Source organism: Strix aluco, chromosome 1 (genome assembly GCF_031877795.1).
Source record: "Strix aluco isolate bStrAlu1 chromosome 1, bStrAlu1.hap1, whole genome shotgun sequence".
In the NCBI taxonomy this organism is placed as follows: Eukaryota; Metazoa; Chordata; class Aves; order Strigiformes; family Strigidae; genus Strix; species Strix aluco.
In genome coordinates, this window is record NC_133931.1 from 82348 (window position 1) to 109417 (window position 27070).

General features: G+C 49.0%; 1 protein-coding gene across 27 annotated transcripts in view; it reads right to left on the reverse strand.

Annotated features, from left to right (window-relative positions):
- Window positions 1–257: 257 nt before the first annotated feature.
- SCRIB (scribble planar cell polarity protein) overlaps window positions 258–27070 on the reverse strand; it is a 111947-nt gene continuing 85134 nt past the window's right edge. For 18 of the 27 annotated variants that reach the window (XM_074819435.1, XM_074819346.1, XM_074819969.1 and 15 more), the window contains 11 exons: window positions 23943–23990; window positions 23445–23610; window positions 20378–20546; window positions 18780–18869; window positions 18294–18482; window positions 14075–14239; window positions 13259–13398; window positions 12824–12861; window positions 10964–11038; window positions 8264–8315; window positions 258–2518 (listed from right to left, as the gene is read on the reverse strand). In XM_074819435.1, coding sequence (XP_074675536.1) covers window positions 2358–2518; window positions 8264–8315; window positions 10964–11038; window positions 12824–12861; window positions 13259–13398; window positions 14075–14239; window positions 18294–18482; window positions 18780–18869; window positions 20378–20546; window positions 23445–23610; window positions 23943–23990 — 1293 coding nt within the window. In that variant the 3' untranslated portion in view covers window positions 258–2357. The other 9 variants (XR_012622786.1, XM_074820556.1, XM_074820672.1 and 6 more) reach the window with 9 other exon arrangements.

Sequence of the window (27070 nt, forward strand, 5' to 3'; positions counted from 1 at the left end):
CTAACAGTTACTGGTTTCGGTTCTCTTCTTCCCCTTTCAGCACAGATGCCAGTTTTCTACCAAATTTACATGACTAGCATGTGCTCATCTTTATATTCCTGCAGTTGGCATTGATTTAGGGGATCATTAATTTCTGCACACAAAAGCAAGAAACCAGTAGTATGTTTGCTAGATTATAGGGGTGACTAACAATAATAACCAAAGTGTTGATATAGAAATTCCAGACTTCACACAGGGCAAACCACATTAACTAAAGGTTCTAAAATGTAAAGTAAACTTTATTATCCTTGAACCACAAAATAGATTTCTTTGGTTGTACAAATTTCACTAGTTACAGTCTTGATGCGCTAATTTTCCCTCAGAGTCTCTCAGGAGAGAATGGGAGAGAACCCAGAGCCTGGCACCAGGTACCGCAAAGGGAAAGAAAAAAAGAATCACAAGTTAGTCACCAAAACCAATCCAGGATTTTTTCCAAAATTGCTGTTGTTAAAAAGCAAATGCTAAAATTAGATTTAAAAAGGAAAAGCTCAAATTGCTGATGATGGAAGCAGCCATAGCTGCAGTTTTGAGATTATCAGAGTTCCCCCTTCAACGCTCTGTAAAATTAAAACATACGAAGTCAGTTAAAATGATCCACTGGATTTTGGCATGAAGGGAGATTCTCAGCTAAAAGAAACTGCATCCAGTTCTTTCATTCAGCAAATATACAAGCAGAAGTGCCTGTCGCTCCCGAGCCACTTCGAGTCACTGAAAGGCTTAAGGTCCAACTCTGGTCTTAATGTTGGAGGGGTTCAGCAGAGAGCACCAATGTATCAGGGTAGACAGATCAGATACTGCTGAGCTCAGATGCCTTTCTCCCTATTAGAGGCATTAAAAAAAAAAAAAGGGATATTTTACTTCAGTACTGGGCAGCAGAGACTGGTTTCAGAGCTGTAAGCAGCATCTGTCTCCTCCACATCTGCAGAGCTCACTTGATTCAGAATCTCTTCACAGCCCTCGTTCCACTCATGGAAACCAGGAATCACACCCCCTGCTCCTTTTTAATTTTCATTTTCCTCTTGCATGGGCAAGCACGTGTTCTCCCTGTTCTATACAGCCAACAAGTTGGTGAAGAGTATAACTGTGTAGTTATTGCAAGGCATAGGCCAGACCCATCCCACCTCCTGTGCTCCCCGCCTGGCAGGAGCCCCTCGAGAGCCCGCACCGGGCACCCCGTAACGTCACACCTCCCGTCACAGCCGGCTGGCAGCACAGTGGACTCACCCAAGAGCATCCTCCTACCTGTGAGACCCCATGACTCCTAACCTGACCCCCGCCACGCCACTTCCTACCCTTCCCCATTTCCTGAATCCTAACCCACTATCCTACCTGCTGTTTACACCTCCCACCTCTGCACCGTACCCTAATCCCCCACTATTCTGCTCCCTACTGCTGTCACACACACGCCGCTACACTCGCTACAGCCGTTCAGCTCCTTCCTCAGTTCTGCCCCAGCGCACCAGTTCAGCCGCGGTGCTGACAGAAGATACCTGGCCGCCTCTGACACTCAGACAGGGTGTCTGCAGGGCAGTTCACGCCGCCTGCACCAAGTACACCTGGGCAGGTGCCTGTCTCCCAGAACAGCATGGAGCGCTGGCAGAGCAGCTCCTACCTGGGACAATCGCTGCGCTTGCAGAGGCACGCGGCACAGAGCTGGCACAGGCTCCTGCTTATCCAGTCACCTTTGCTTGAGCACACGGGTGTCAGTGTCAGAGGGAGGCACTTCACTGAAATTCCTTTTTTTTCTTTTTTTTTTTGCCTTCAAGCTACCCATTTCCGCATACTCCCAAAAGAAAGTGAGGTGACATGGTGCAGGAGGTGGAAGGAGATGCTTTTTGGCAAAAGACTGGAAATTAAATAGGAGCAAAGGCAGGCTGGACCTTTCTTCTACTTCATACTGGAGTAGAAGCTCCCACATAAATCACTAAAAAATCCAAGCTGAGGAAATAACAGCTGGAGCCCAAAACACTCTCCCACTCCTATGTTCTCCCTGTCCTACCCTTCCCCACACACAATATTTACAGGCTAACAAGCTGCAGCTGCCCACTGTCCTACCCACGCCTCCTCTCCATTTGCCATCCATCAGTCTAGTGTTGTCCCACGTCGTTAAGGACGTGCCCCAGTGCGTGACCGGGTGAGACAAGAGGGCGGTTCACAGCCTTAAAGGAAGTTAGTTGACCACAGTGCTCCCCGTGGTGCTCAGTCCCCGTCCAGAGCCCAGGAGGCAGCAGTGTGGGCAGTCCAGTGCTGTCCCTGGAGCACAGGAAGCGCAGGAGCCCTGCGCGGGGCCATTCCATCGCCCGGTGGCGTCAGATCCCCTACGTAGGGACAGCAGCCTCCAGGCTGCGCCGGCTGTGTCGGAGCTTGCGCTTGCTGCTGTACAGGGCCATTTCTTCAAGTGCTGACGAAGTCAGTGTCGATGAATCGCGTGTTACTAACATTTCCTCTTCCTCTGTCTGCCCATCCTGCTCCTGGGGAACTGCGTGGACAAGAAAAGGTTCTAAGTGCCAGGTTAAGGACAGAGCTGACAGAGTGCATGGGGAAGTAAGGGTGTACCCAGGTGCTGGATCCGAGACAGCGCAAAGTCTTAGTGATTCACAGTAATCCCGTGCCCAGAACTTCCAGGGGATCTGTAGCTCCTGTACGGACTGCTGTGGGCTCTGGGAAGGAAGTCATTCTTCTGGGAAGAAGACCCCTAATACCCACGATTCACTGAAAATTACTGGAAGTGCCAGGCCTCAGGAAAAAATCACGTATTCTGAAAGGACTCAGGTGTGTGCTGGTGCTGCAGGCGTTTCACTGGTTCCAGCAGAGCAGCATGCACTACGAGCAGTGTGGCTGCCAGTACGGCGCGCTGCAGGTGAGCGTTTCGGCCTTGCTTCATGTTGGAGTTACATGACTAAGCCCTTCCTATAAACTCAGACTGTGACCTGGGTCTCTCACCGAAGGGACTGACCAGGAAAGATACTCTGGCAGGGCAGACTCTCACTTAACTTGGTCTCAGGCCTTTTAGGATGTGTTCTGCTGTTAGAGTGGCTCCTTACCCTCCCGAGAGGAGCTGGCAGAGCCCACCTCATATGCTTTGACATACACCTGGAACATCTGCCCTTTGCGATAACAGGGCTTCAGCAACTACTGTCAGATACTTGTGTAAAAAGTTCTACAAAACCACAGATTTTTCCCTGCAATTGCAAACTGGCTCCTGGGAAGCCACTCTAAAGTCTTTGAATGTAGCAGAGAACCTCAGATACAGAAATCTATGAAGATGTATCAGACCAAAGGTGCCCAGTCTGCTGAGCTGTACCCAGGGGCCTCCGCCCCAGAGCCAGACCAGGATGCACCATCCCCCCTGTCACAGCACCCCAGTGTGACAACTGGTGTCATTCAGAGCCCTCCTCAACTGTTGACTGTAGCATCAACCTGTTGTTTGAAAAGGCCTCAGAACCAAATGAATGCAGGCGACAAATCTGACGTCTTGAAAGGATACTGGGATTGGTAAGCAGACAACTGACTCCCAACAAGGGCATATAAGAAAGGGATGGGCACATGCAGATAAAAACGCAGGTGTGGGGTGGGGTGGGGTGGGGTGGGAGAGGAAATCAATGGACCTTAGAGGTGAGTCATTCCTCTTAGACTAGAATTTGCCAAAGAAGCCATCAAACATGCAAGTTAAGTGATCTCAACACAGCATACTGAACTTTAAAAAAACCTTTTGGTTGATCCTCAGCCAAAGCTCTTAACGAAAACAAGCTGCCATGGTTATATATAAGGTGGCACGTCCTTTAGTGGGTAAATAAGCAGTTAAAACACAGAAAAAGCACAGGAAGGTATTACCTGCTATCACAACACAGAGCAGAGCTCTCGGTGTCAGGGTCAGCATTTGGTAACTAATGAGAAGGAGAAGTAGCGATGGAGACTGCACTGAGAGAAACTGCTGATGATACCAAGCTGTGCATCAGGGTAGTCAAATGAAACTCAGCTACAGGAAAGGGTACCAGGATTTTACAGAGTCGACTGGGCAGTGATGTGGAAGGTGAGATTTACTGCAAATGTGAATAGATTCAAGAAAGAAACAAACAACTCTAAAATTGAAGGCCTCTGGCTTCGAAAGTGCTAAACTAGATTGTTTTAGCCTGGAGTAGCATTCTGAAAGGAATCACTTTATGCTTTTCTTCTTTTATGCTCTTTTCCTGGCACTCCCAGGGGCTTGCATCAGATACAATACGGGACTAGCCAGAGCCTCGTGCTGAGACAGGACATTTATTTTTATGTTACTGGATGATGTTTAATCTCAACAGAGGTAATATAATCCCGATTGCACGTAAAATGTAACACAGAATCCCAGACTGGTGTGGGTTGGGAGGGACCTTAAAGCCCATCCAGTCCCACCCCCTGCCCCGGGCAGGGACACCCTCCACTAGCCCAGGTTGCCCAAAGCCCCGTCCAACCTGGCCTTGAACCCTTCCAGGGAGGGGGCAGCCACAGCTTCTCCGGGCAACCTGTGCCAGGGCCTCGCCCCCCTCACAGGGAAGAATTTCTGCCTTAGATCTGATCTAAATCTGCCCTCTGTCAGTTTAGACCCGTTCCCCCTCATCCTAACCCTCCCCTCTGATGACGAGTTCCCCCCCCCTCCTTTTCTGTAGCCCCTTTCAGTCCTGGGAGGCCGCTCTAAGGTCTCCCCAGAGCCTTCTCTTCTCCAGCTGAACCCCCCAACTCCCTCAGCCTGTCCTCACAGGGGGGTGCTCCAGCCCCCCGAGCATCTTCGTGGCCTCCTCTGGCCCCGCTCGAGCAGGTCCGTGTTCTTCTGCTGTTGGTGCCCCCAGAGCTGGACCCAGCACTGCAGGGGGGACTCCCGAGAGCGGAGCAGAGGGGGAGAATCCCCCCCTTGCTCTGCTGCCCACACTGCTCTGGGTGCAGCCCAGGGTGCATCCTTAAAATGAGATTATAACTCTGTAGTCATGGGGAGCTTTCTGAAAACACTGGCACACTTCTCAGCAATACCCCTGCACTTCTGAGGATTAGACATTGGAAAAGATGGGGGAACATACACCTTCTCCACTGCATAAGCTCATCACATACCTACATTTGCAATTCTGCATGCAGCCCTGTTCTCCTTCTCTACCTTAAAAATGGCATAGATGAAATAAAAAAGGTCCAGAGGGGTGTGGGAATGATTCCCAGAAAGAAGAACTAGGATTCTTCAGTCTGGAAGAAAGATAATTGTTATGATACCGGCCTACATGAATGGTACAGACAGAATGAATAAGACACAGTTATTCACTGCATCCCAGAAACCCAAGGAAATTATCAAGAAACAGACTCAAAGTAAACAAAATGCCTAATTATGGAACTCAATGCCACAAATCATCATGAAAGATTAAAAAAACAACCTAGACAATTTTATAGAGGATCATTACGTTGATGATCTAGATACGTTACCTGGCTCAAGACATCCCTACTTAATAGGTGATTACAGAAAATTGAGAATATGTACCTATGCAAGCTCATTTTCTCTGTTTCTTATAGTCCTTCCCTAAGAACTCACCTCCAGTCAAACAGGATACTGGTATATTCTGAACCAGTACAAGCCTCCCTTACGTGCTTCCTCTCCTTGAGAGAAATCAGAAAATAGTGGGAGAGCACACAGGTATTGCAACTAGTATGAATCTAGAGATTCTAGTTTTGTGAAATTTTTGCATTTTGGTGTGAAAGAATCTGTAAAATGGAAGTCTGGAGAACAAAAGGGTGTGTGCAAGTCTTTGGAGTAGAGATGTGGCTAAAAAGGCTGGATGGGGATAAATTAACAATACAAGAAGGTGAAGAGATCATCTTTCACTCCCGTGTGTGTGTGAGCTGCTGAGCTGAGTCCTAGACAAAACACAGTAGGGATTAGTTCAGTGTAGGATAAAGAGATACCTTATCAATTGCTGTAACATCAGACATCCCAAGTGGACAAAGACCGTGAGGACAAAGGTAGTTTCTTACACGCCCTAAGTAGGTATCCAGTAATAAGTGCAGTACGAAGTTATCATGGGGGTATCTCTGAAACCTGATGGGTATCAGATTGGAAAGCAAAAGATTCTGGTTCTAAGGGATCTGGAAAAGTTACGTCATAAAGCAAACACATAGCATGGTTCCACCCTAAAAATGCTGTTATGTAGTTTAATAATTTCATGACCTCTTGAAAACCTTGGAATAAATGTTTTTAAACACATTTAAAAGATGACGACATGAAGTCAGACCCAAGAATGGAGAGAACTATTTCTTAAAGCGCACCTGCGATGGACAAGAAGGACACGGTGAGCTCTGCAAGATGTTCAGAAGAGAGCTATGCTAAGGCTTTCCCGCAGTCAGCAGGAAGAGATCCTTGGAGTTTCTGTTACAATGTTTTTCTAGCATAAAGTTTAGGAATTGCTTATGAGTTTACCATATGATCAAAAAGCTGTAATTCACGACCAAGGATAATTCTGACTAAAATCCCCGTGTGTGTAGAGGTGTACAGAGAAAAGGTGTCACTAAGTGGTGTGACTAGATCTCTTCAAAGCTGTATTAAATACACGCAGAAGTGCAAGGCCTGACAGGGTCAGTCAAACTGGTGCCTGAAATGCTGGGGGGGGGTGGAGGATGCACACACCTAGTGTTGTTTTGAACTAGTTCAGCATACACTCCCCCTTTGATCTTTGGTAACTGGTTTCCTTTCCCTTTCCTTTTACAGTAAAGAAAAATGCAAGTAAAAATCACTCCAATTCTCAAGTGTTTTCCCAGAGAAATATTTTATTCCGAGTGTTTCCTCCTCATGTTCTGAGAAGGATATCTGAAAAGAGATTAAATAGGTCTAGCGGGAGGCTGGAACTGATGCAGAAAAGGAGGATTTTTAAAAATTCCTCATGCAGATGTTGTAACTTGCCAAAATCTACGCAAAAATAAAAATCTCTGTGTTGGCTGGAATGGGGGAAATCTAAAAAAACTGGAGAGCTCTGTCTCATACCAGAAGAGCTTAGTTGCATCTCCATCTGCTAGCCTTCCAAACTGATTCTGGAAAACTGTATTTTTTTGGTGCCTCACACACATCACAGCCTCATACAGAGGTGACTTAAAGATTCCTTAAGGACTGAGGAGTGGGTTAAAAAACTCTCAACAGAGCACCGCACTCTTTTCTTTATGGCTTTTATTCTATCTGAGGGCTCAACAGACCCATGACAGGCAGTAGTGAGGTCTGAAGCCCCTAAGCAACTGCTGATTATTTCCTGACCCTTCAGTGACCTCCTGGTTATGTCTGATGGAATGGGCTACGCCAAGAGAATAACCCAGGGTTGAGAGGTTTACTCTGAGGGATGAAGAACAGATGTCGTTCTCAGGAAATTGAGTTTTTCTTGCAACAGAACCTCCTTCTGGAAATGGCCCATACATGGATCAGCTGTCTGGAGTGCAGCCTTTACTCAGAGATTTGTCAAGATAAAACTGAGAGAGAAACTGTTCCTTGTTTAAAATGAAGAGGGAAAAAACAGCCGCAGAACAGGTAGAAGAAAAGCAGCATCTACTTTTGAAGGAAACAGAAGTACTACTAAGGAGCAGGCAGGCCCTGTTGAGCTCCACACCACTGCCACAGGCACCGAGAGTGAAGTGGGAGGTAAGTCTGAGCCTATCACAGCTGGGGACAGACATACAGACCCGAGCTAGGACAGCGTGATGAGCCACAGCAGTCAAAGCTTTAATTCCTGTTTGTTTAGGTGACCGTGCACACAGATCCACCAGCACAGACCTGGAGAGTCACCTGGGTACTCAAGCACCCAAATGCTCTCAAGCCTTAAACCAGGATGAATTTATACGCAGCTGCAGGCACCAAGATTCTTTGCTCCAGCAAAAGGGGGACAACGCAGATCCCGAACACTGGGTGTCATTCACTTACAGCAGGTGATAGAGGCCAAAACGTCCCACCCTGTTGCACTACCACTCTTTACTCCAGAACCCGAGACGGGAAGAAAACTGGCTGGGCATGCTTGTTACACACCATTCTCAGCAAATTAGCCATCACTAAAGCACAATGCAAATATCCTACCCAAAACTGAACGTGGGGAGTTTGGAGGTTTCATTCTAGAACAAACAAAACAGGACATTGCTTCAAGCAGCAAGAAGTTGAAGTCCCCAGGCAGGCAAAGGATACCCTCTAGAACATGGTGGGAAGTGAGTGGCACAAGGATGGGTCCTTTGGCCGTGAGCTTACCTGAGTTATTTCTGTCATCTACGTATCTGAGGTCATCAGCTGCATCGGGTGACTGGAAGAGAACAGAAGACGTGAGCACCCACCTCTAACTGGTGCCAGGTAATTCCCCACCTCCTGCCCTCCCACACACCACAGAGAACCTTTTGCCCCTGAAGGCGCTGGAGATGCAGCAGCTGGGGCACAACCCCCCCAGTGCACATGGTGACACCGTTAACCCTTTGTGCCAGAGCCAAGCAGCCCAATGCCTGAATGGCAGGATGAGGTGTGTGTCTGCCCATCCCAGCTCTCCTCCTTCTACTCTGTGTGTAGGAAGGAGAGGTGACCTGAAAGGCAGAAAGCGTAAAGACTACAGAAAAATGAGTAGAAACATGGGAGGAGAGCAAAGACACAAGCTGCATTTCCTTGAGAGTCCTGGATCCTAATTCTGCATCTGCACTGTTCCCAGGCCTGGCTTCTTATGCAAAATCAACCTTCTTCTTGATATTCAGGTGTGTGTAGAGGACTGAAGTGGGATAGGAAGCAGTTAGAGCCCAACGGATGGCAGACCCCTTTGGAGAAATGGTGAAGTGGTAACCATGGAACTCCACCGGTTCCTGCTAACTTCAAAGCCTTCACAAAATGGAGACCATTCCAACAGCCAGAGCTGTCTGCAGCTCACCAGCCCAGAGTGACAACGCCATGAGAAAACAACGTTGCTCACAGTCATGAACTTGAGGTGGCTTGAAAATCAGCACTACTCTGGGGACAGGCATATATGTCCTAAGCCCTACCTATTCTGCTGAAATACAGAATTTAATTTAGCTGTATAGAGTGCTTCAAGGATAGGAAGGTCAAAGTATTCCATTGAGGTATTCCCTTTACTTCAAAAGCAGCTGCTTTTGTTATTTCTACTATTCTTTCTAGGTTTGTATACAACACTTACACTGAGCTCAACACTTCTCTGAGCGATACAAATGTACAGATAGGGTTTCAGAAGAGTTCAGTATTCAGCAGCTTCAATAACACCAAACTCATCTGGAAGTTCTGGCCACTACTGACCAAAATCTATCTTTTAGGGGTCGTCTTGCTCAGCTCAAGAGCACAAGTGAGGAGTAGCTTAATTTTTCTTTAGTTGTAGGATAAAGGATGGTGGCTCTGTACACTTATAGGGAAAGCATTAGGGAACTTTCACCGTGAGTGCAGGAAGCCCTCATTTCCACATAAACTTACCTATTTTGTGCAAGCAGCAAAATTGGAGGAGCCAGGGAAGAGGGGGAGATGATCTCAGCCCATTTGGTGCTTTAGAAGTAAAGCAAATGTATGGTAGAAGCCGTGCTCTTCGTGAAGAGCAGTAAGCAGAGCAGATCTGGGCATGCGCTGCTGAGGGGTGCAGCCCAGCCAAACAGCAACGCACTGATCCGGAGTGACGTGTTTGTGTGACTATGGCCAGCAAAAAATAGTCTTTTAGTTAATGCACTGCTGAGAGAGGTCCAGAGGAACCGCCTGGTGATTTGAGGTGAAGCCTCCTTTGGAGGCACCTTCTCAGCTGTACGAAGAGCCAGTGCTGCACCCAGCAGAGGCCTGGGGAAACTTGGGCAGCCCGGAGCTGCCTCCGGAGCTCTGACCAGCTCTCGAACTCACCCGGCACAGAACCTGGGCAGGGGCACAGCCCAGATGGGAAGGGATTCTCTGAGGAAAAGGTCAGTGACCACCAAGGGCTGAGCAGTGCCACCAGTGAAAGGAGTTGGCCGAGAACATGCATCAGATAATGTGTAACTGCCTGAGAATCCTCAAACTCTGCTCAAGTCAGCCTGGCTTTGGGGATGACACCTTGGACCCAGGATCTTTGTGTCATGACAGGAAGTTAAAGCCCAACATGTCAGTCCTTGCCAGCTCTCCACACACAGCACAAACGTAACTGCAGGTATCTGCTTCACTGTCTTTATACAACACTAAAACCCCGTACAGACACACAGTGTCTGCTCGGATCAGCCGTCACAAATGTAACTAGTTAATGTCTAACCCAGACAGCAAGAGCAAAGCAGTTCACAGTCCTGGGCAACTGGTTCCAGCTGGCCCTGCTTGAGCAGGGGGGTCAGACGACTTCCAGAGGTCCCTTCCAACCTCAACCATAAACATCTGTGATTCTGCGACAAAGCAGCTTAAATGAAATGAGGTTCTTTTAGGAAAGAGAACCACCTTGCCATGGCGCTCACCCTTGAAACCTGGTGTTCTCTTACCACACGATTGCTTTACAGTTCATCTACAGCAGAGCTACAACATATGAGAACTGTTGCCACAGGTGCTTCTTGGGCAGGATGCTGGATATATTCCAGTTTGAAGTTAACGTTTGCTCCAATTTGCAATTTGTTGGCAATAATTTCTATAGATTTTTCTTCCCTTTTAGTTCTCATCTTTCACTTAAAAACATGTCAGGATCAATTAAGGTGAAGATGCAGCTGCTTTATATTTGCAAAGCTTTTGTCATTAATTTTAAAACCACCTGGACCAACTTTTTCACAAATCCACCTGAGTGAAGCCTCCAATAAACCCTCAGTTATACAGCACGGTGGGTTGTTGTTGCCTCCCACACAGACAGGGCCTTTGAAGGGGACTTCCTCAAATCATCCAGTCTCTGCTCTGACGGTCACTTCGTGTGCAGGCACTTCCACCACACCAAGCCCTAACCGCTCTAACAGACAGCTCAGCATGCATTTATACCTGGATTTCGTAAACAGGTTTGGAGGAAGGAATAGCAGCAAATTCCCGGTAGTCAAACTTCTTTTCAGACATGGACTAGAAGGGACAGCAAAAGAGAAGAAACAGAGAAGAGAGAGTAAGGGGAGAGAAACGGATGGAAAACCAGCAGCAAGGGGAGCAATCTGTGCAGAGATAAAAGCAGAAGCAGAGCATCATTCTGTTAGTGCCAGGAGCGCCCTGATACAGCCTCTGAAAAGGAGGCACCTCCGGGACTTTGTCTTTGTAGCTGGTGTCAGGACAGGGGTTCAAGCTGCAGAGGAAACATTATGTGCTCCAGTAAAATGCACACGCACAATGAGTTAGGCAGGAAGCCTTTTTTCATGGGAAAATTTGTGGCAAGATTCCTGATGGCAATAGCACAGTCAGGATTTCAATCCAGAGGTGGTTTTATTACAGAATCACAGAATCGTCTGGGTTGGAAAAGACCTTGAAGATCATCCAGTCCATCCATCAACCCAACATTGACAGTTCCCAACTCCACCAGATCCCTCAGCGCTGGCTCAACCTGACTCTTCAACCCCTCCAGGGATGGGGACTCCCCGCCTGCCCTGGGCAGCCCATTCCAACGCCCAACAACCCCTTCTGCAAAGAAATCCTTCCTAAGAGCCAGTCTGACCCTGCCCTGGCGCAGCTTGAGGCCATTCCCTCTTGGCCTGCTGCTGGTTCCTTGGCTCAAGAGACTCACCCCCCCTCTCTGCACCCTCCTTTCAGGCAGTTGCAGAGGGCCAGGAGGTCTCCCCTCAGCCTCCTCTTCTCCACACTAAACCCCCCCAGTTCCCTCAGCCGCTTCCCATCACACCTGTGCTCCAGACCCTGCACCAGCTCCGTTGCCCTTCTCTGGACACACTCGAGTCATTCAAGGGCCTTTTTGGAGTGAGGGGCCCCAAACTGAACCCGCTCATCGAGGGGCGGCCTCACCAGTGCCGAGCACAGGGGTCAGATCCCTTCCCTGTCCCTGCTGGCCATGCTGGTGCTGATACAAGCCAGGATGCCACTGGCCTCATTGGCCACCTGGGCACACTGCTGGCTCATTATCAATCCCCCTCCAGGTCCCTCTCTGACTGGCAGCTCTCCAGCCACTCCTCCCCAAGCCTGTAGCGCTGCTGGGGGTTGTTGTGGCCCAAGGGCAGCACCCGGCATTTGGCCTTAGTGAAACTCCCCCAGTTGGCCTCAGCCCATCGCTCCAGCCTGGCCAGATCTCTCTGCAGAGCCTCCCTACCCTCGAGCAGATCAACACTCCCACCCAACTGGGTGTCCTCTGCAAACTGACTGAGGGTTCACTCGATCCCTTCGTCTAGATCATCAATAAAGATGTTATTGTGTGACCCTGGGCAAAACCAGGTCCCCTCTCTGTACAGCTGCTCCCACTCTTGTGTTTAACTGCCTCACTAATTTTGGCAGTTCTCTGCAACAATGTCCTGTTGCATTTATACAGTGTTTAGAAAAAGGAGAACGCTGATTTCAGCCAAAGTTCTCAGTTTTATGCTGTTGAGGAAACAAGGGGCCAAAGTCTCTGAAGTGAACGGCTTTCTGAAAACAGGGATGAAGAACCAAGAAAAGGATGAAATAATAAAACAGGGAAACAAAACCCAGATGTTACATTGTCATTGCAAAAAAGGGGGGATGCCTCTAGCAATGGGTATGGCCGAGCTCTATCCCCTGTGCCCTCTTCACAATTCTGTGTGTCATGCAGCCAGATCTGGCTTAAGTATTTAAGTAGGGATTCCACAGCCCAGATGCACAGTCGACACCCAAGCTGAGTAACCAAGAAATCCCAGGATTATAGGCGAGGTAACAGAAGCAAGAAGAAGTGTGTCATACCAGCCTTCCCGGTGAAGTGACATTTCTGGGACTGCAATCTGCAAAAGAGGACAGAAAAGCACCTTTCAGTGAATGGTTGTACTATGTGCAACACTTCCCTGAATCTGCCCCTTCTATTTTGCAGCATTTGAGTGTGATAAAAGACTCTGCTCAGGAGACACACTGCCTTCTCAGAACAAATGCCTCCTTCCTGTTTTTTTAAGAAGTCACAATGCCAGTTTTATTTCTGCTCTGGTTCCCTGGAACCATACTTCAGATGTTCTCTCACGTTTTCTATACCTCAGGCCCATCCCCTATAATGAGAGATGTCACATGCCCCAAACGACTTTCCAGCCTCGGCTGAAGAAGGAATTGCTTCCAACAGGTCTGCTTTCAAACAAGTTAGGCTAGAGAAGCATCAGCTTTTTTCCCCAGATAGAGATGGCTGTACAGTACCTTCCAGTGGTGTTGGCGATGGGGTAGGAACGGGTGAAGGTGACTCTGCCAGCTGCTCCAGTGTGCTGCGTTTTTTCCCCTCCTTGGACTTGGCAATAACCATTTGGGCTTTAAGAGCATCCTGTTCAAGCGATTTCATTCTGCCTCAGAAATGAGGGAGGGAGAAAAAGACATCAGACATTGCCTTCTCACTAAGGGATAATGCCACCTTCTGCGCCCAGCAGCCAGACCACAGCCAACAGGCTGAGTGCAGAAAGGCAAAAATGAAGCACCCGTGGTTCCCTGAGGCAGACAGACTTTCCAAGCAGGAGAGGAGAACAGCCTGGTTTGCTGTCACCCTGAGACACACCTGCCATCGTACGTGTTGAACAGACGGAGCCTGGAGCCAAGCATCAAGGCACTGAGGAGCTGCAGGCCCTTCCAGAGGTGCCATACACCATGGGAGAGCAACCCCAGCTGGGGAAGGACCTGCAGGGGCTCAGATGAGTAGGGTCAGTTCCCAGGGCTTTACTCTCCTCTGTGCTCTTTGTGTGCTGCATCTTAACCCTCTTCAGCCATCGGGAGATTGTGAAATAGCTAAGGAAAAGCGGGCTCAGCCCTCAGAAACGTCTGCTCCTTTCTCCCCAACAGACCCAGCATCCCCCCCTTTCTCACCGAGAGCACGCGGCAGTCTGTGGGACCTCGGGGAAAGGAACACCAGCAGCCACTGGAATTTGCTGCCTACCCTGGCAGGCACAGCCGGGAGCACTGCGCTGGGACGCGGGGTACAGGCAGGGCTGTGGAGCATGCAGCTGGCAGGGAAGGGGCTGTGCACACCTGGATTGGCTTCCTGACCCAGCGAGTCTTGAGGCGTGACTCTGCACTGGACTAGACATCTGAGCTGGCCTGGCCCCGGGAGCAGGTGCCCACTGTCGGGACTGGTACAGCTTCCTGGCCAGATCCTGCTCGTACTGTTTAATACTGTCTTCAAGAGCTGAGGATCTGAGGAGGAGGAGGAGGAAGAGGAGGAGGAAGAGGAGGAAGAGGAGATGATGGTGATGAACATCGCAGCGGACAAGCGCAGGGAAAGAAAGAAACAGATACAGGAACATACCCTGGCAAGGAGAAATACGGGTCTGATATAGGGGTAGCTGTGATTAAAACAGGCTCCTATATCTGATCCTGCTCAACACCAACTGCTGCAGAAGAAGCAGGAACCTCCAGAGGCCAGTCTGGGGGGACGTGCCCAGAGGCATCAGCCTGCAGAGCCTTAGCATGTAGAGACTGTCCTCCCGCAGGCTGGGAGAGGAGCAGGAACACCCGGCAGGCCACAGGGAAAGGCCTGGGAGGTACTGACAGAGACGTGTGTGTGAGTGTGTGTCTGTGTGTGTGTGAGTGTGTGTAGCGGGCTGAGGGAGGACAAGGCACGGGTGAGTGTGCGTGCACACCTCTGGTAGTCCCTTCGTGTCCATTTGCATCCAGACCACCCGTTCACATGCACCTTCAACCACCAGAAAAGGGGAAGCACAACGGACAAGCACATTGTGACAGGTCTGCTGGCCATGGCCCCGGAGCACACACAGCCCAGGTGAGTGCATCCGTACAACAGCCCTCACGGGACACCTGCCCCTCGGCAGTGCCTGTGCCAGCCCCCTCTCCCCGTGGCAGCGGCTGCATGTGCCTGGGACACGGATGGGGCAATGGGTGCTGGGGTGTTTGTCCCAACAGAGCAGGGGGTGGGGGTGCTGGGGGAGGGGGCGCATCACACGTCCTGGCAGAGCACGGATGACACAGGGACAGAAAGGAAAAGCCCAAGAAGGTGCAAACTGATGGGGTCACGAGTGACAGCACACAGACCAGAGAACTGGAAAGAAGCAGAAGATAGAAGATTAGAGAGAAAGTAATAAAATCAGTGGCATGCACTTAAAGAAAACACAGGTTAGTGCAGCTGCAGCACCACGTGCAGGGCAGTACAGTCCTCCCTCCCCCACAGCACGGGCAGTGCTGCTGGGGGCCTCTGGAAACAAGACCTGAGCCCTGGCTGCCACCATGTCACTGTGCCTGCTCTAGCACCTACAGAAGAGGGACCCCAGGAAGACCAGATCATCCCGGGGGATCTGTGGTAGCGGGAACAGACCATCCTTGTCTTAACAAAAAGGAGCATGTTATGGTGACTGACTGATTCCTGCCAATGCCAAAACAAACAAGGCCTCAACCCCACACAAGGGTTAAGCGAGGAATCAGCCAGGCACTTCTCTAAGAACTGAGTAAAAAGCTACACCGGATCTGATAACTGAAAAGCAAGACAGCTGCAAGTAGCTTCACCTCATCGTGTACTCTTACCTCAAAAGGCTCTCCCTTCAGTAGTTCATCTGCCATGAACAAAACATGCTTAGAAGAGACTGCAGGTTTGGAATGCAGGGATCTCTCTCCTGCCCACAGTGGACAAACCCACTGTACTCAACACCCACGGACCCTTCTGCAGTGTAATGTAGAACTTCTACTGTGCCCTGAGCAATTTCAACAAAATCCTAACTAACGAAAAAGCACAGTCAGGTGTACAGGAAAGTTACAGGAGCAAATAACGGAATCATGTAAAAAAGATCCTGCCCCCACTCTGTGATTTTTCAGATTTCTTTATCTGCTGGCAACAGCAACAAGTTCATGGAAGACCAGAGTCCCGAGGCGAGTGGTGCACACTGCGACATGAGCAACGTCCCCGGAATAGCTTTGCCTTCAAAGGTTTGCGCAGGCAACGTCGTGTTTCTCCTTTCTACACCCAACTTAAAGCTTTTATTACAGCATTCCTTGGATATGGTAATGCTTAGGAGGAATCAGAGCCGACATTACCTCATACAGCCTGCCCCATTGTAGGAGGAAACAGGCATGGGAGGTGGAGGCACGAGGGAGACAGTCCTGTGTATCTCACTGGGAAGGGCTGACAGGGCAGCCTCTACCGCCTCTCCGAGCATACTGATGTTGATTGTCAGGAGGAGAAGCCTGATAGACAACTTCTGTTTTGTTGGCTCAGATAGAACAGTGGAGCTTTATTTTTTTTCAGTGCAACGACTGAGCAGCAATGCTCTGCAAGTTGTCTACTCCTGACAACACTGTGGTGCTGACACAGCATCACACTGAAAATCATTTTTAACGTATCCAACGCTCACAGCCTTCCTGCAAGACAGAGAAGTGCTGCTACAATCCTCTCTCCATGCACCTGCAGCTCAGAGGGACTCGGGGATCTGTCCAATGTCATAAGGAAGAATAGGCCAGAGCAAGGATTTGGGTCTGGTCATCTCAGTCCCAGCCAGCCTCCTCTGAGCGATTCTAAGCAACATTTAGCTCCACAACACCTACGCAGCTTCCAGCCCTAAAGCACAAGGGCAACGCGTCTGTTTTGGCAGGCATTGTTTAAAACTTCTGTTCCACTGGTACTTTGGTAAAAGAGTTATTCCTGGCTTAATGTGAAAATACAGAACTTCCATTTGCAAATGATGCCACCTAAAAAGTTGTGACACAGAAACCGTGGGAACAGCATCACCCAGACTAGGCGTGAGATGCCAAATACAGCAGAACATTCAGTGAACCAGAGCCGCAGACAGAATCCCACAGTATTTGGAGCATGAAACAACAGCACAGGGCGGAAACAATCCCACCCGAGCGCACTATTGACAGCCTGACTGGTCACTGGGCCGGGACAGAGGCAGCCCCGTTAGTGGGGAGCCGGGGCAGGAGAGATTACCCAGTGTGGACTCAGAGCAATTCAGGTTGGAAGGGACCTTTGGAGGGCATCTGATCCAACAGCAAAGCAGGGCCAGTTTCAAAGGTCTAACAAACGTGCTACAAGATGTCAGAAATCAATCTCTCCCAAATCAGTGTTCTGCTTCCCAGTGACCTGCTCAGCTTTCTGACATCACAGGGCAGTGCAGTGAAACTAAGGCAGTGCTTCAGAAAAAAAATTCCAGCAAAGGACTCGTCCAAGGCAAAGAGTTGGAGCATACCAAGAAAGTTTTCCCTGAAGGGCAAAAAGCCCTGGTACTAGGAACATGAGTCCAGCTCTAAATAAACCATGAGCAGATCTGTTACACTGATCAAGTCACAATGGGGGAACCTTTGTACCCTCAAAGCCCCCCTCACTGAGGACTCCACTATGTATTTCTTCATCCTCAGGGCCCCCCCAGAAGACGACAGCACCATTATCACCCACGTCTAAGCACAAGCACTGGAACTGCCAAGGGGTGTCACAACTCACGGTAATCCCTCCGGTGACTTATCTAGCAGGCTGGCAAGGATGAGTCACTAGCAGCCCTGTTCCTCTAAAAGCTCTCACTCAAACCCCAAAAGAGACTGTTTCAGATTGTCCTCTGAATGCCTCCTACAGGAACATTATGGGAAGAAAACTATAATTAGTTACAAGAGCAGCCTGACTAATTTTTGAAAGGAATTATTTGACACTGTAAATGCCTGAACTAGCTTCAAGTCTTAAGTTCTGAACTAGAAGTTCTCTTCCTTCCAAAACAATCTTTAATCACTCTTTTGTAGCTGATGAAACAGCTTGTGTGGATAAGAATGCCCTCGTCTTGCTAATTTCTTGGCTTCAGCAAGTTTTCCAGTCTAGCAACACTGGATATGTGAAATGCTCTTTCCATTTTTCATTTTGAGTATGTCACCTTGCAGCTTCAATAAATATCATCTTTTTCATGTGTTACAGAGAATGTGGCAAGCTGTGTGCTGAGAGGGAAGGAATAGGTTCTCCATCACATCAAGGTGTTCAAGTTATGTCTTTTATAGAACTCCCCTGACTTTGTGACTGCGCAAGGACTGTTGAAATGCAGAGACACCTCAGCCGTGCAGCTGTTGGGAGCAGATGAGCTCAGCCAAGCGGCAGATGCTTTGCACTGTTTGCACAGGCACTACATAACCTCCCCTAACATCTGACTTAGGAAGGCTACTTTATTCCCTGCTTTTGATACCATCTAATCCAAAAGACATGCAGCAGGTCCCCCTTTCCTGAACTAGCTTAGTGAAGAGAACAGCAAAGGTTCTTCTGACTCACCGGGCTGCCCTCCACATTGCTCGTTTCTCTGCCTCCAGAGCACGACGTTCTGCTGGAGAAAGCTCCTTCTCTTGACCACTCAGCAGCTCAGGACTCTGCATTCGCAATCGCTCCTGGTGCCGCCGCTCGGCTTTGGCCGTCCGCACGGGCACCACCGGATCCCCTGCTCCGAGATGTGATGGACTCAACCTGGGCACAGAAACAGGGAGAGATGGGCTGGCCTGGTCCACCACAGCTCTCACCTGCCTGCTTTCAACATAAAAGGTGATGACCGACACCCCCAGCCAACCGTTTAGTACCACATCCAGGGACATCCCCTTGGGAGTCAGAAGGACACGCAACAGAGGTGAGTTTCTCTTGGGAGGTTGGCTCTGACCACAGTTTCCCTTTCCCCACGAAATCCTTCCTTTTACACCCTACGTCTGCTAAAAAGAAGGAGCCATCTGCTCCATACCTGGCAGCAAAGGATGCTGGTGATCCACTCACCCAGACATGGAGTTGGCTCTCTGCTCAGGCTTGATGCCCTCTTCCAGTGAGTTCCTCTGAGAGCTGCTGTTCTCGCTGACCTCCGAGGGCCTGCAACAAAGCAAGCGGGTCTGCTGTCAGCACCGCAGGCCGGCACACCCGGCAGAGGCTCACGATGGCTCCGAGCCCCAGAAAGCAACAACCAGTTCATGGTTTGAAGACACAACTCTTAAGGACTTTACTCCACAGCTGCTGCGTTGCTGCAAGCACTTCCCTGTTGACTTCAGAAATGTTCACACTAACACCAGAACTCATTCCCTTCATTTGAAGGTCAGCCATCCACTCTCACACACACTCTTCAAATGTCAGGCAAGTTCTTGCACAGTTCTGGGTCTCTCCAGCTGCCGTTATGTGACGGGCAGCCTGGCTGCTTCCAGATTTTCCCTTTGCTGATGTCACATAAGCACGAACGTTAATGAAGGGCGGCCTTCCGGGGTTGTAAGTGAAGGCACACCTGGGCGAGGGATGAATCCCGAGCGACCTCAGAACAGCCACTCTCAGGGCAGCCGCTCTACGCACAACTGCCTGACACGCTCAGGCTTTGTGCTGATAACCAAATTACTGTCATCAGCCCTTGAGCTGGACGCATGCAGACACTACTCTGATCTCTAATGGAAGGAGGTCACACAAGCCTGTTTCCACAGGTTAAGGACATGCACACTGTGGCTCAGCTGGCAGTCAGAAAGTTTATCATGACTCTGAGCCCTTACTATTACTGCTCAAGTTTATTTTGATTAAATTTCAGTTTCTGTTCTAGTGTGACAAAAAAATATTTCAAGAAACACAAATTCAGTCTATTCCGCTGCCTTGCCTTTGTTCAAGCATAAATAATAAGCAAGTGAAAGTCATGTGATGGATGTCTAACCTCCCACATTTCAGTATGAGAAGAGCAGGGATAAGCAGCCCTTCACATCAAACCAAGCAGCTGGTTTGCATTTGGCTGCTGTCCCTCCTCAGAGCTGCCCTGCTCGCACCGGAGGTGGAAGGTCTCAGTGCATTCATTGTGTGAGAAGTTCCTCAGCAGAGACTGGACAGAAACAATGGGGAGCAATGAGATTCAAAATGACAGGATAAGTGTTCTCAGCCATTGTAAGGCTGACAATAGAAGTGTTTGTGAAGAGAAGAACGTCTGTACCAAAGACTCAGAAGAGTCAGATAAGCACAGCTTCAGCTTTATCCTAGTGCAGCCTTATTTTTATCTGAAGTCTTATGAGAAGTCTTTTCTCATTCCCTATTTTCTATCCTCAAGAATCAGAAAAACAACATTAATGTAACCTGGAAGATAAGTCCAGGAGAACCAGGAAACAAAAGCCAAAAAACCCCAAAACCCAGGTTCAGCATCAGGGTTTATCTTGAATTAGCTACCTCTAAAAATCAACATCTCTACACACCCAAGTGCACAGCTGGAGGATCTGTTCTTCTGAAAAGGAAGAGCTGGAAAATCCTGCCCATTTCTATGCTGAAGAAGAGATACTGCCCAGCTCTCTTCCCTGAAAATTACTGATACTGGGACACCTCTGACACGCGTGGGTGGTACTGAGCTACCAGTCTTGTCTTACCGAGTTGCTGGAGCCTGGATGTTCCTCCCATTCAGTCTCTCGATCTTGTACTCAACTCCTTCGATGATGACACTGGACTGCATGCTCATCTCCGGCGCTTGTTTTACCATCTCATCCTCTTCTGCCTCCTCCTCCAGTAGGAGGGTACGTTTCTGCTGCAGTTTTCGAGCTGCCAAAAGAAGACAAACTCATACCACAAAGCACTTGCTAGACCCCCACAAGGATGCAGCCTCTAGGCAGGTCCTTACAGTCATTGTCCCTCCAAGCCTGTGCTGCTTTAGGTCCATGTTTCTCCTCCACTGCACTAATGCTTCAGGTGTAACAAACTCAACCCAATCCCTCCATCCCTCCTTCCTCACTCACTAAACTTCCATTCCTGGACACTTTACAGGACCGATTTCCGACCATTCATCACGCTGAGTGCACTCATCCTCAAACTGGAAGTTGTGTGCAGACTCTTCTGCCCCGCTGCCCAGAGCGCAGAGCCCCAGGAACCTGCACACGAGTGGGGTCTGATCGTCCCCTCGCCCCCGGGAGGGACCAAAGCCTGGAGTGACGGTGACAGGCCCCGCACGGGGCAGGGAACGGCCAGGCAGGCAGACACAGGGGGCACAGGAGGATCCGGGACAGAGCGGGACAGGGAGCAGCCTGCTCTACGTGGGCAACCACTCACCAGCGGCGTGCCCTGGGGCTCCATTCTAGGGCCAGTTCTGCTCAATATTTTTATCAACGATCTGGATGCGGGAGTTGAATGCACTGTTAGGAAGTTTGCTGATGATACTAAACTGGGAGGTGCTGCTGACTCTCTCGAGGGACACGAGGCCTTGCAGAGCAATCTAGACAGACTGGAGCGTTGGGCAATCGTTAATGGCATGACATTTAACAAGAGCAAGTGCCAGGTTCTCCACCTGGGAGAGAGTAACTCTGGACACGAGTATGAACTGGGAGAGGGGTGGCTGCAGAAAGGGCTCTGGGGGTGCTGGGGGGCAGCAGCTCGGCAGGAGCCAGCAGTGTGCCCTGGCACCAGGAGGGCAAACGGCATCCCGGGGGCATCAAACCCAGCACGACCAGTGGCCAGGAGAGGAGATTGTCCCGCTGTGTCCAGCGCTGGCGCAGCCTCACCTCAAGTCCTGTCTGCAGGTCTGGGGCCCACCATTGGAGAAGGGTGGGATGGTCCCTGAATGTGTCCAGAGGACGGCAACAAAACTGGAGAAGGGCTGGGAGGCAGATCCTGCCAGGGGTGGCCGAGGGCTCTGGGTTTGTCTAGTCTGGGGACAAGGAGCCTGAGGGGTGACCTCAGGGCTCTCTGCAGCTTCCTGAGGAGGGGATGGGTAGAGGGGGGTGCTGAACTCTGCTCCCTGGGCCCCAGGGACAGGACACGGGGAACGGCTCAGAGCTGCGCTGGGGAGGTTCAGACTGGACAGGAGGAAGCATTTCTTTACCCAGAGGGTGGTCAAACCCTGGAACAGGCTCCTGGGGAGGGGCTCGATGCCCCCGGCCTGTCAGGGTTGAAGAGGCGTTTGGACAATGCCCTTAACAACACGCTCTAACTTCTGGTCAGCCCTGGAGTGCTCAGGCAGTGGGACCAGATGGTCGTTGTAGGTCCCTTCCAGCTGAATTATTCTATTCTATTCTCACCTGTCTACCAAAACTGAAAATTAGTAACAGTCCTTGGCCTCTTTTATTAAATGTTTTTAAAATTAACAAATGCAAACAGAACACTCAAGTAGGGGTGCCTACATGCTGAAATTTCTCATGCTGCAGTCTGCTAGCAGTGGGAGCCCAAAGCAGCAGAAATCTTTGGTAAGTGATGGAATTGCAAAGATCCAGAGGATGTAACTTCTCACTTTGAGATATTTGATTGGGATGTTTCATCCTGAATAAGCTAGAGCTTAATTTATTGTCTGGATAATCTTCACCATGGGATCCCTCTTACCCAGAGGGGATTTTATTTATTTTTTTCTTTTTTTTTTTTCCCCCTAGTACTGAGAGGTACCCTGAGTAAAGGTGATCTTTCTTCCCATCTACCCTACTTAGCAAATCTCAAAACAAGGTGAAATGCAAACCTGAAACTCGTCATTACAGTTTCTCCTTTCATACTTTATATCTTGATCTTTGCGTCTCCTACATTTCCCTTTGAGCCACAGTAAGAGTCTGACGTACCCAGATAACTTATGTTGGATCTGTGATTCTTTTGGCCACATTGCATTGAAGAAATGCAAAATAACAAGCTGCAATTTCTTTTTCTTACCTTTCTTTCTATCTTTTATGAGCTTACTCTTGTCTTAAAATGTATTCACGTTCCTGAACTAAGTGAAAAATGAGAAGGTTTCTAATGCTCTGGACAAACAGTCTCTGAACAGGAATATAGGAGGGAAGGTGGGAAAGAGAAGACTAGCTGTTTATAAAGTGAAAAAACCCAAACCCAAACCCCAACAGTTTACAAAAGAAATACTATGATAAACTTTTCAAGCAAGAGAGTCACAGCTCCCAAACCCAGGAGTCCAATTCCAACTGTAGTGATTCCAGATGTATTTTCTTATGGAACAGGACAGGATTTCAGTAGAAGCCCTTTTCCCCACTTAATGTCGTTCCTCATCACCTTTTAAGACAACTCTCAAGCAGGAGGAAATTACGTAAAAACTATAGCAGTAATTTTCCTTCCCGTTGCAAGCCCAGTGCAAAATCAGAGCAGCATACCGGGCAACAAAAGCTCTGCTGTCAGATCCCCTGTGAGGATGCCACGGGCAACCCCGTGTTGCTGCCTATCAGCCTGGGCAGTTTACAAAGACACATCATTTGTAATAGCTTTTTTAAATTTTATTGAAGTGTTTACCAACTACAGGACACCCTGGCACCACAGCACTTCCACCAGTCCACGTAGTAATGGTGGAGCATCTGCAGAACTCCTTCACATTCCCTTACTTCAAGCTGTTACCAGGCCTTAGGAACAACCACCCACGGGCTTTTGGAAGTGCTGGATTTCTGGTGTGCGCACTCTCCCATGCCCCCACGGAGAAGAGACTCACTTAACAGGACAAATCTCCTTGCACAGATTCCAACATACCTTCCTCCTCTTTCATTTTCTTCAGGTCATCTTCTCCTACCAAGGAGACACGCTTGGGAGGCTTATCCATCTGCTGTTGCTTCACCTCGATTTCGAAGTACTTCTGCCTCTCGCGGAAGGATCTCTGCTCCGGGCTGTGCAGTCCCCCAGGGCTGAGCGTGGCCACCTGCGAGAGCGGCACTGGCACTGCTCGGCGAGCCCAGCCGTGCCCTGGCGAGCCCAGCCGTGCCCCTGTGAGCCCTGGTGAGCCCAGCCGTGCCCCTGTGAGCCCTGGTGAGCCCAGCCGTGCTCCTGCGAGCCCTGGCGAGCCCAGCCGTGCCCCTGCGAGCCCCGGCGAGCCCAGCCGTGCTCCTGCGAGCCCCGGTGAGCCCAGCTGTGCCCCGGCGAGCCCCGGTGAGCCCAGCCATGCCCTGGCGAGCCCAGCCATGCCCACCGCCCAAGACAGGGAATCCCCCACGAGGCCCCCTCCTCTGTCCAGCTCCAGCCTCCAGCACTCACCTCCGGCGCAGCTTTGGGATTCTCTGTGGTGCTCTGACCGGGCAGTTCCTAAGAATACAGAAAAACAGGTACGTTCTAAAAAGAAAGTTTTCTACCAGCACTGCTGCCGTCCAGCCAAGTGCCACCAAAGCCACAGAAACAGCGGCAGGCCCACAAAACTGCCCCAGAATGAACACAAGGCAACACGACTTCAGGCTTCGCAATCGCCAGTAATAAGCATTTACGTTAAATTGAGGGCTAAACACAAACAGACGGTGACAACTTTTAAAACAACAGAAACTGAAAAATATGGGGAAGTAGGTGAAGAACAGGAGCAGAGGGCTTAGCTTAAGATGGAAGAGACTTAAGACTTTCTTTAAATCAAAAGATGCAACTATCGAAAATTTACTTCTAAGAAGTGGAAACACCATCAGGAAAGAAGGAAATCCATATTTAGCAGAATAAATAACAGAATATTGGATGATTTTAATTACAGGGGGCAGGAAAAGAAATTGATGCACAACATCTATCTGTAAACCAGAAATCAGTAAGGGTAAAATGAGAACTGCCAAAAAGTTATTAAAAATATGAAAGTTTTTTAATTATACAGGTGAAAAGGAACCTCAAGAAGAGAGCAAGTAGACTACCTTCAACTTCAACTTTATTCAAACGCACTCCAAAAACTAACAGAAGATTTTGATTTTGTATAAGTAAGGAGCACAATAACAGAGAAGGGAAGAAATAAAATAAAGAAAAAAGCTTCTAGCTAAGAAGCAAATGTCTGGAAATAAGAAATTATTGCTGCTAACACAGAAGAAAACCTGAGAGCTCAATACACCCACCTGCAGGGACAAGATAAGCACTGTTCAATTCTGAATGAAATGACTTGTGAACTGCAAATCTGACAAGCATCGATTTTGAACTGATTGGTTTAACTGGGTGGCAGTTCATGTCTAAAAAAAAGCTAAGATACTCTCAAGAATCAAGAAGCGGGCAAAAGTAATTTGAGCAGTGGAACTATCAGTCTGTTCAACTTCAACAGGACAACTATTCACGGTTGAATAGAATTAAAACAAAAATAAATAGAAAATATCAAAATGGAACAGGCACAATGAAGATTAATCTAATATCTTCCTTTGACAATATAAATAATTTTTTTAATGAAGGAACTGCACAGAATTGCCTGAGACTTCAAAGAAGAGTTTTGTGACCAATCTTGCTTAACATTTTCATTGCCAAATTTGACTCAGAAACCAGGAAGGTGTGAATAAAGCTTGTGAATGGCAAAGTCCAGAATACAGACTCACAGAAATGCAGAGTTGTCCGAGACCTCTGCCAATTATTTCATTCATCCCACTCCACTGGATGGGGACAAGCACTGTCAAAATTCAAAATAGTTTGGAATATCATCCTGGAACAACAGGTTGATTTGAGGAGGATGAAAATAATTTAATTTAATAGTACAAAATACAAGGTGATCTACTTCAGGATCAGTTTGTTTCTTAAACCACGATACATCAGCTAGAGATTACGAAGCTGGAGAAAACGTCTGTGTGCCAGATACAATCTGACTCGGGAGCTCAGGTCACCTGGTGAGTCGCAGATGCCAACGGAGACAAGTTCCACTTCCTTTTCACCCTGGACTTCGCTAACAACTTCCTCAGCTTCTACTGACCGTCATCTAACTCTGAGTAAATCAGTCTATAAAGCCAAAATGGCCCAATATCAACCCTACAAACAGTAAAGACAGACTTGTGACCCACATTAATTTACCAAACCAGATCAGTACGAGGCCAGGTGAGCAGCAGCGCAGGCCAGGGCAGCAGCAGGAGGGCAGGACTAGCTCAGATGTAACACAGAGCTGCTGTCACAAGTCACTGCAGAACACCCTAACTCCAGTAGAGCACGACTACGGAAAAGGCGAGGGGATCTATTGACGTGTAAGGAAGGGTACTGCCAGGTAAGATTCAGAAAGAAAGAAAGAAAAAATAAAGACAGAAACAAGCAAACAAACAATACAACAGTAGAAGACAATCTGTGAAACAGGAGAACTCATTTCAATTAAAGGTGTGGCAGCAAGAATTCAGGTCGAACAGGTGAAAAGGAAAGCAGTAAGGAGATGACGAGAACGGAGGCTCTTTCCAAACATGAGGTGTCGAAGCGGACAGTTGTTGCTTCTTTAGTTTAGTAAATGAAGTGGTGGTATGACTGCCTATAAGGAGACAGCTCCGGAGATCCCGCGTAGCCGGGGTGCTGCCACGCGTGGGTACAAGCTCCAAGCTGCTGGGGCCGAGAGGCGGGAGGGCAGCAGGGGCCATGCCGAGCACCGCTCCGGACGCCTTCGCAGAGCAAGGGCTGGCCCCGGGAACAGACCCCTCCTCTCTCTTCAGCACTCACAAGAGCAGTGTGCCTGGTGTGGGGCTCCCCAGTCCAGGAATGCCACTAGAACTGCAGCGTGACAAGTGAAAGACCATCAAAATGATTTAGGAGGCTGCAGGGCACGACATCTGCCAACAGGCTCAGGAACCTGTGCTTGTTCAGCCTGGAAAAGAGGAGGCTGAGGAGAGGGGGATCTCATTCCTGCATTCAGCTTCCCAGAGGGGGGTTAGAGCACAAGGTCAGACTTCTCAGAGGTGCACAGCAAGAGGATGAGATGCAACAGACACAAGTTGCAGTAAAAGAAATTCTGATAAAACATATAGAAAAAAACCTCTTCACCGCAGAGACGGTCATACAGTGGAAGAGACTGCCCACAGCGACCTCAGAATCTCCATTTCTGGAAATTCAGAACTCAAGCAGACTGGGCCTGAGCACCCTCACACAACCTCAGAGGTTGCCCTGTTTCACACGGAGGACCGGGGCAGATAACCTCCAGAGGCCTCATGCAGCCCGAATGGTTCCATGATTCACACACACGGAGGGGAGAAAGAATAGTTTCAATTAAGTTAAAGATCGAAATCTAATAAAAAATTCCTTAGAGCAGGTTTAGCCTGGTCCTGGACTCTGGAAGTTCAGAGAGTTTCTCTATATCAGAACAGCACGGTTATACAACAGCATCCCAATGTCCAGGGAGAACAAATTCAGGGAGCTTCCAGGACGTGGTGTGTTTATGGACAGGCCTCTGCAGGGTGACCACAGCAACATGAACA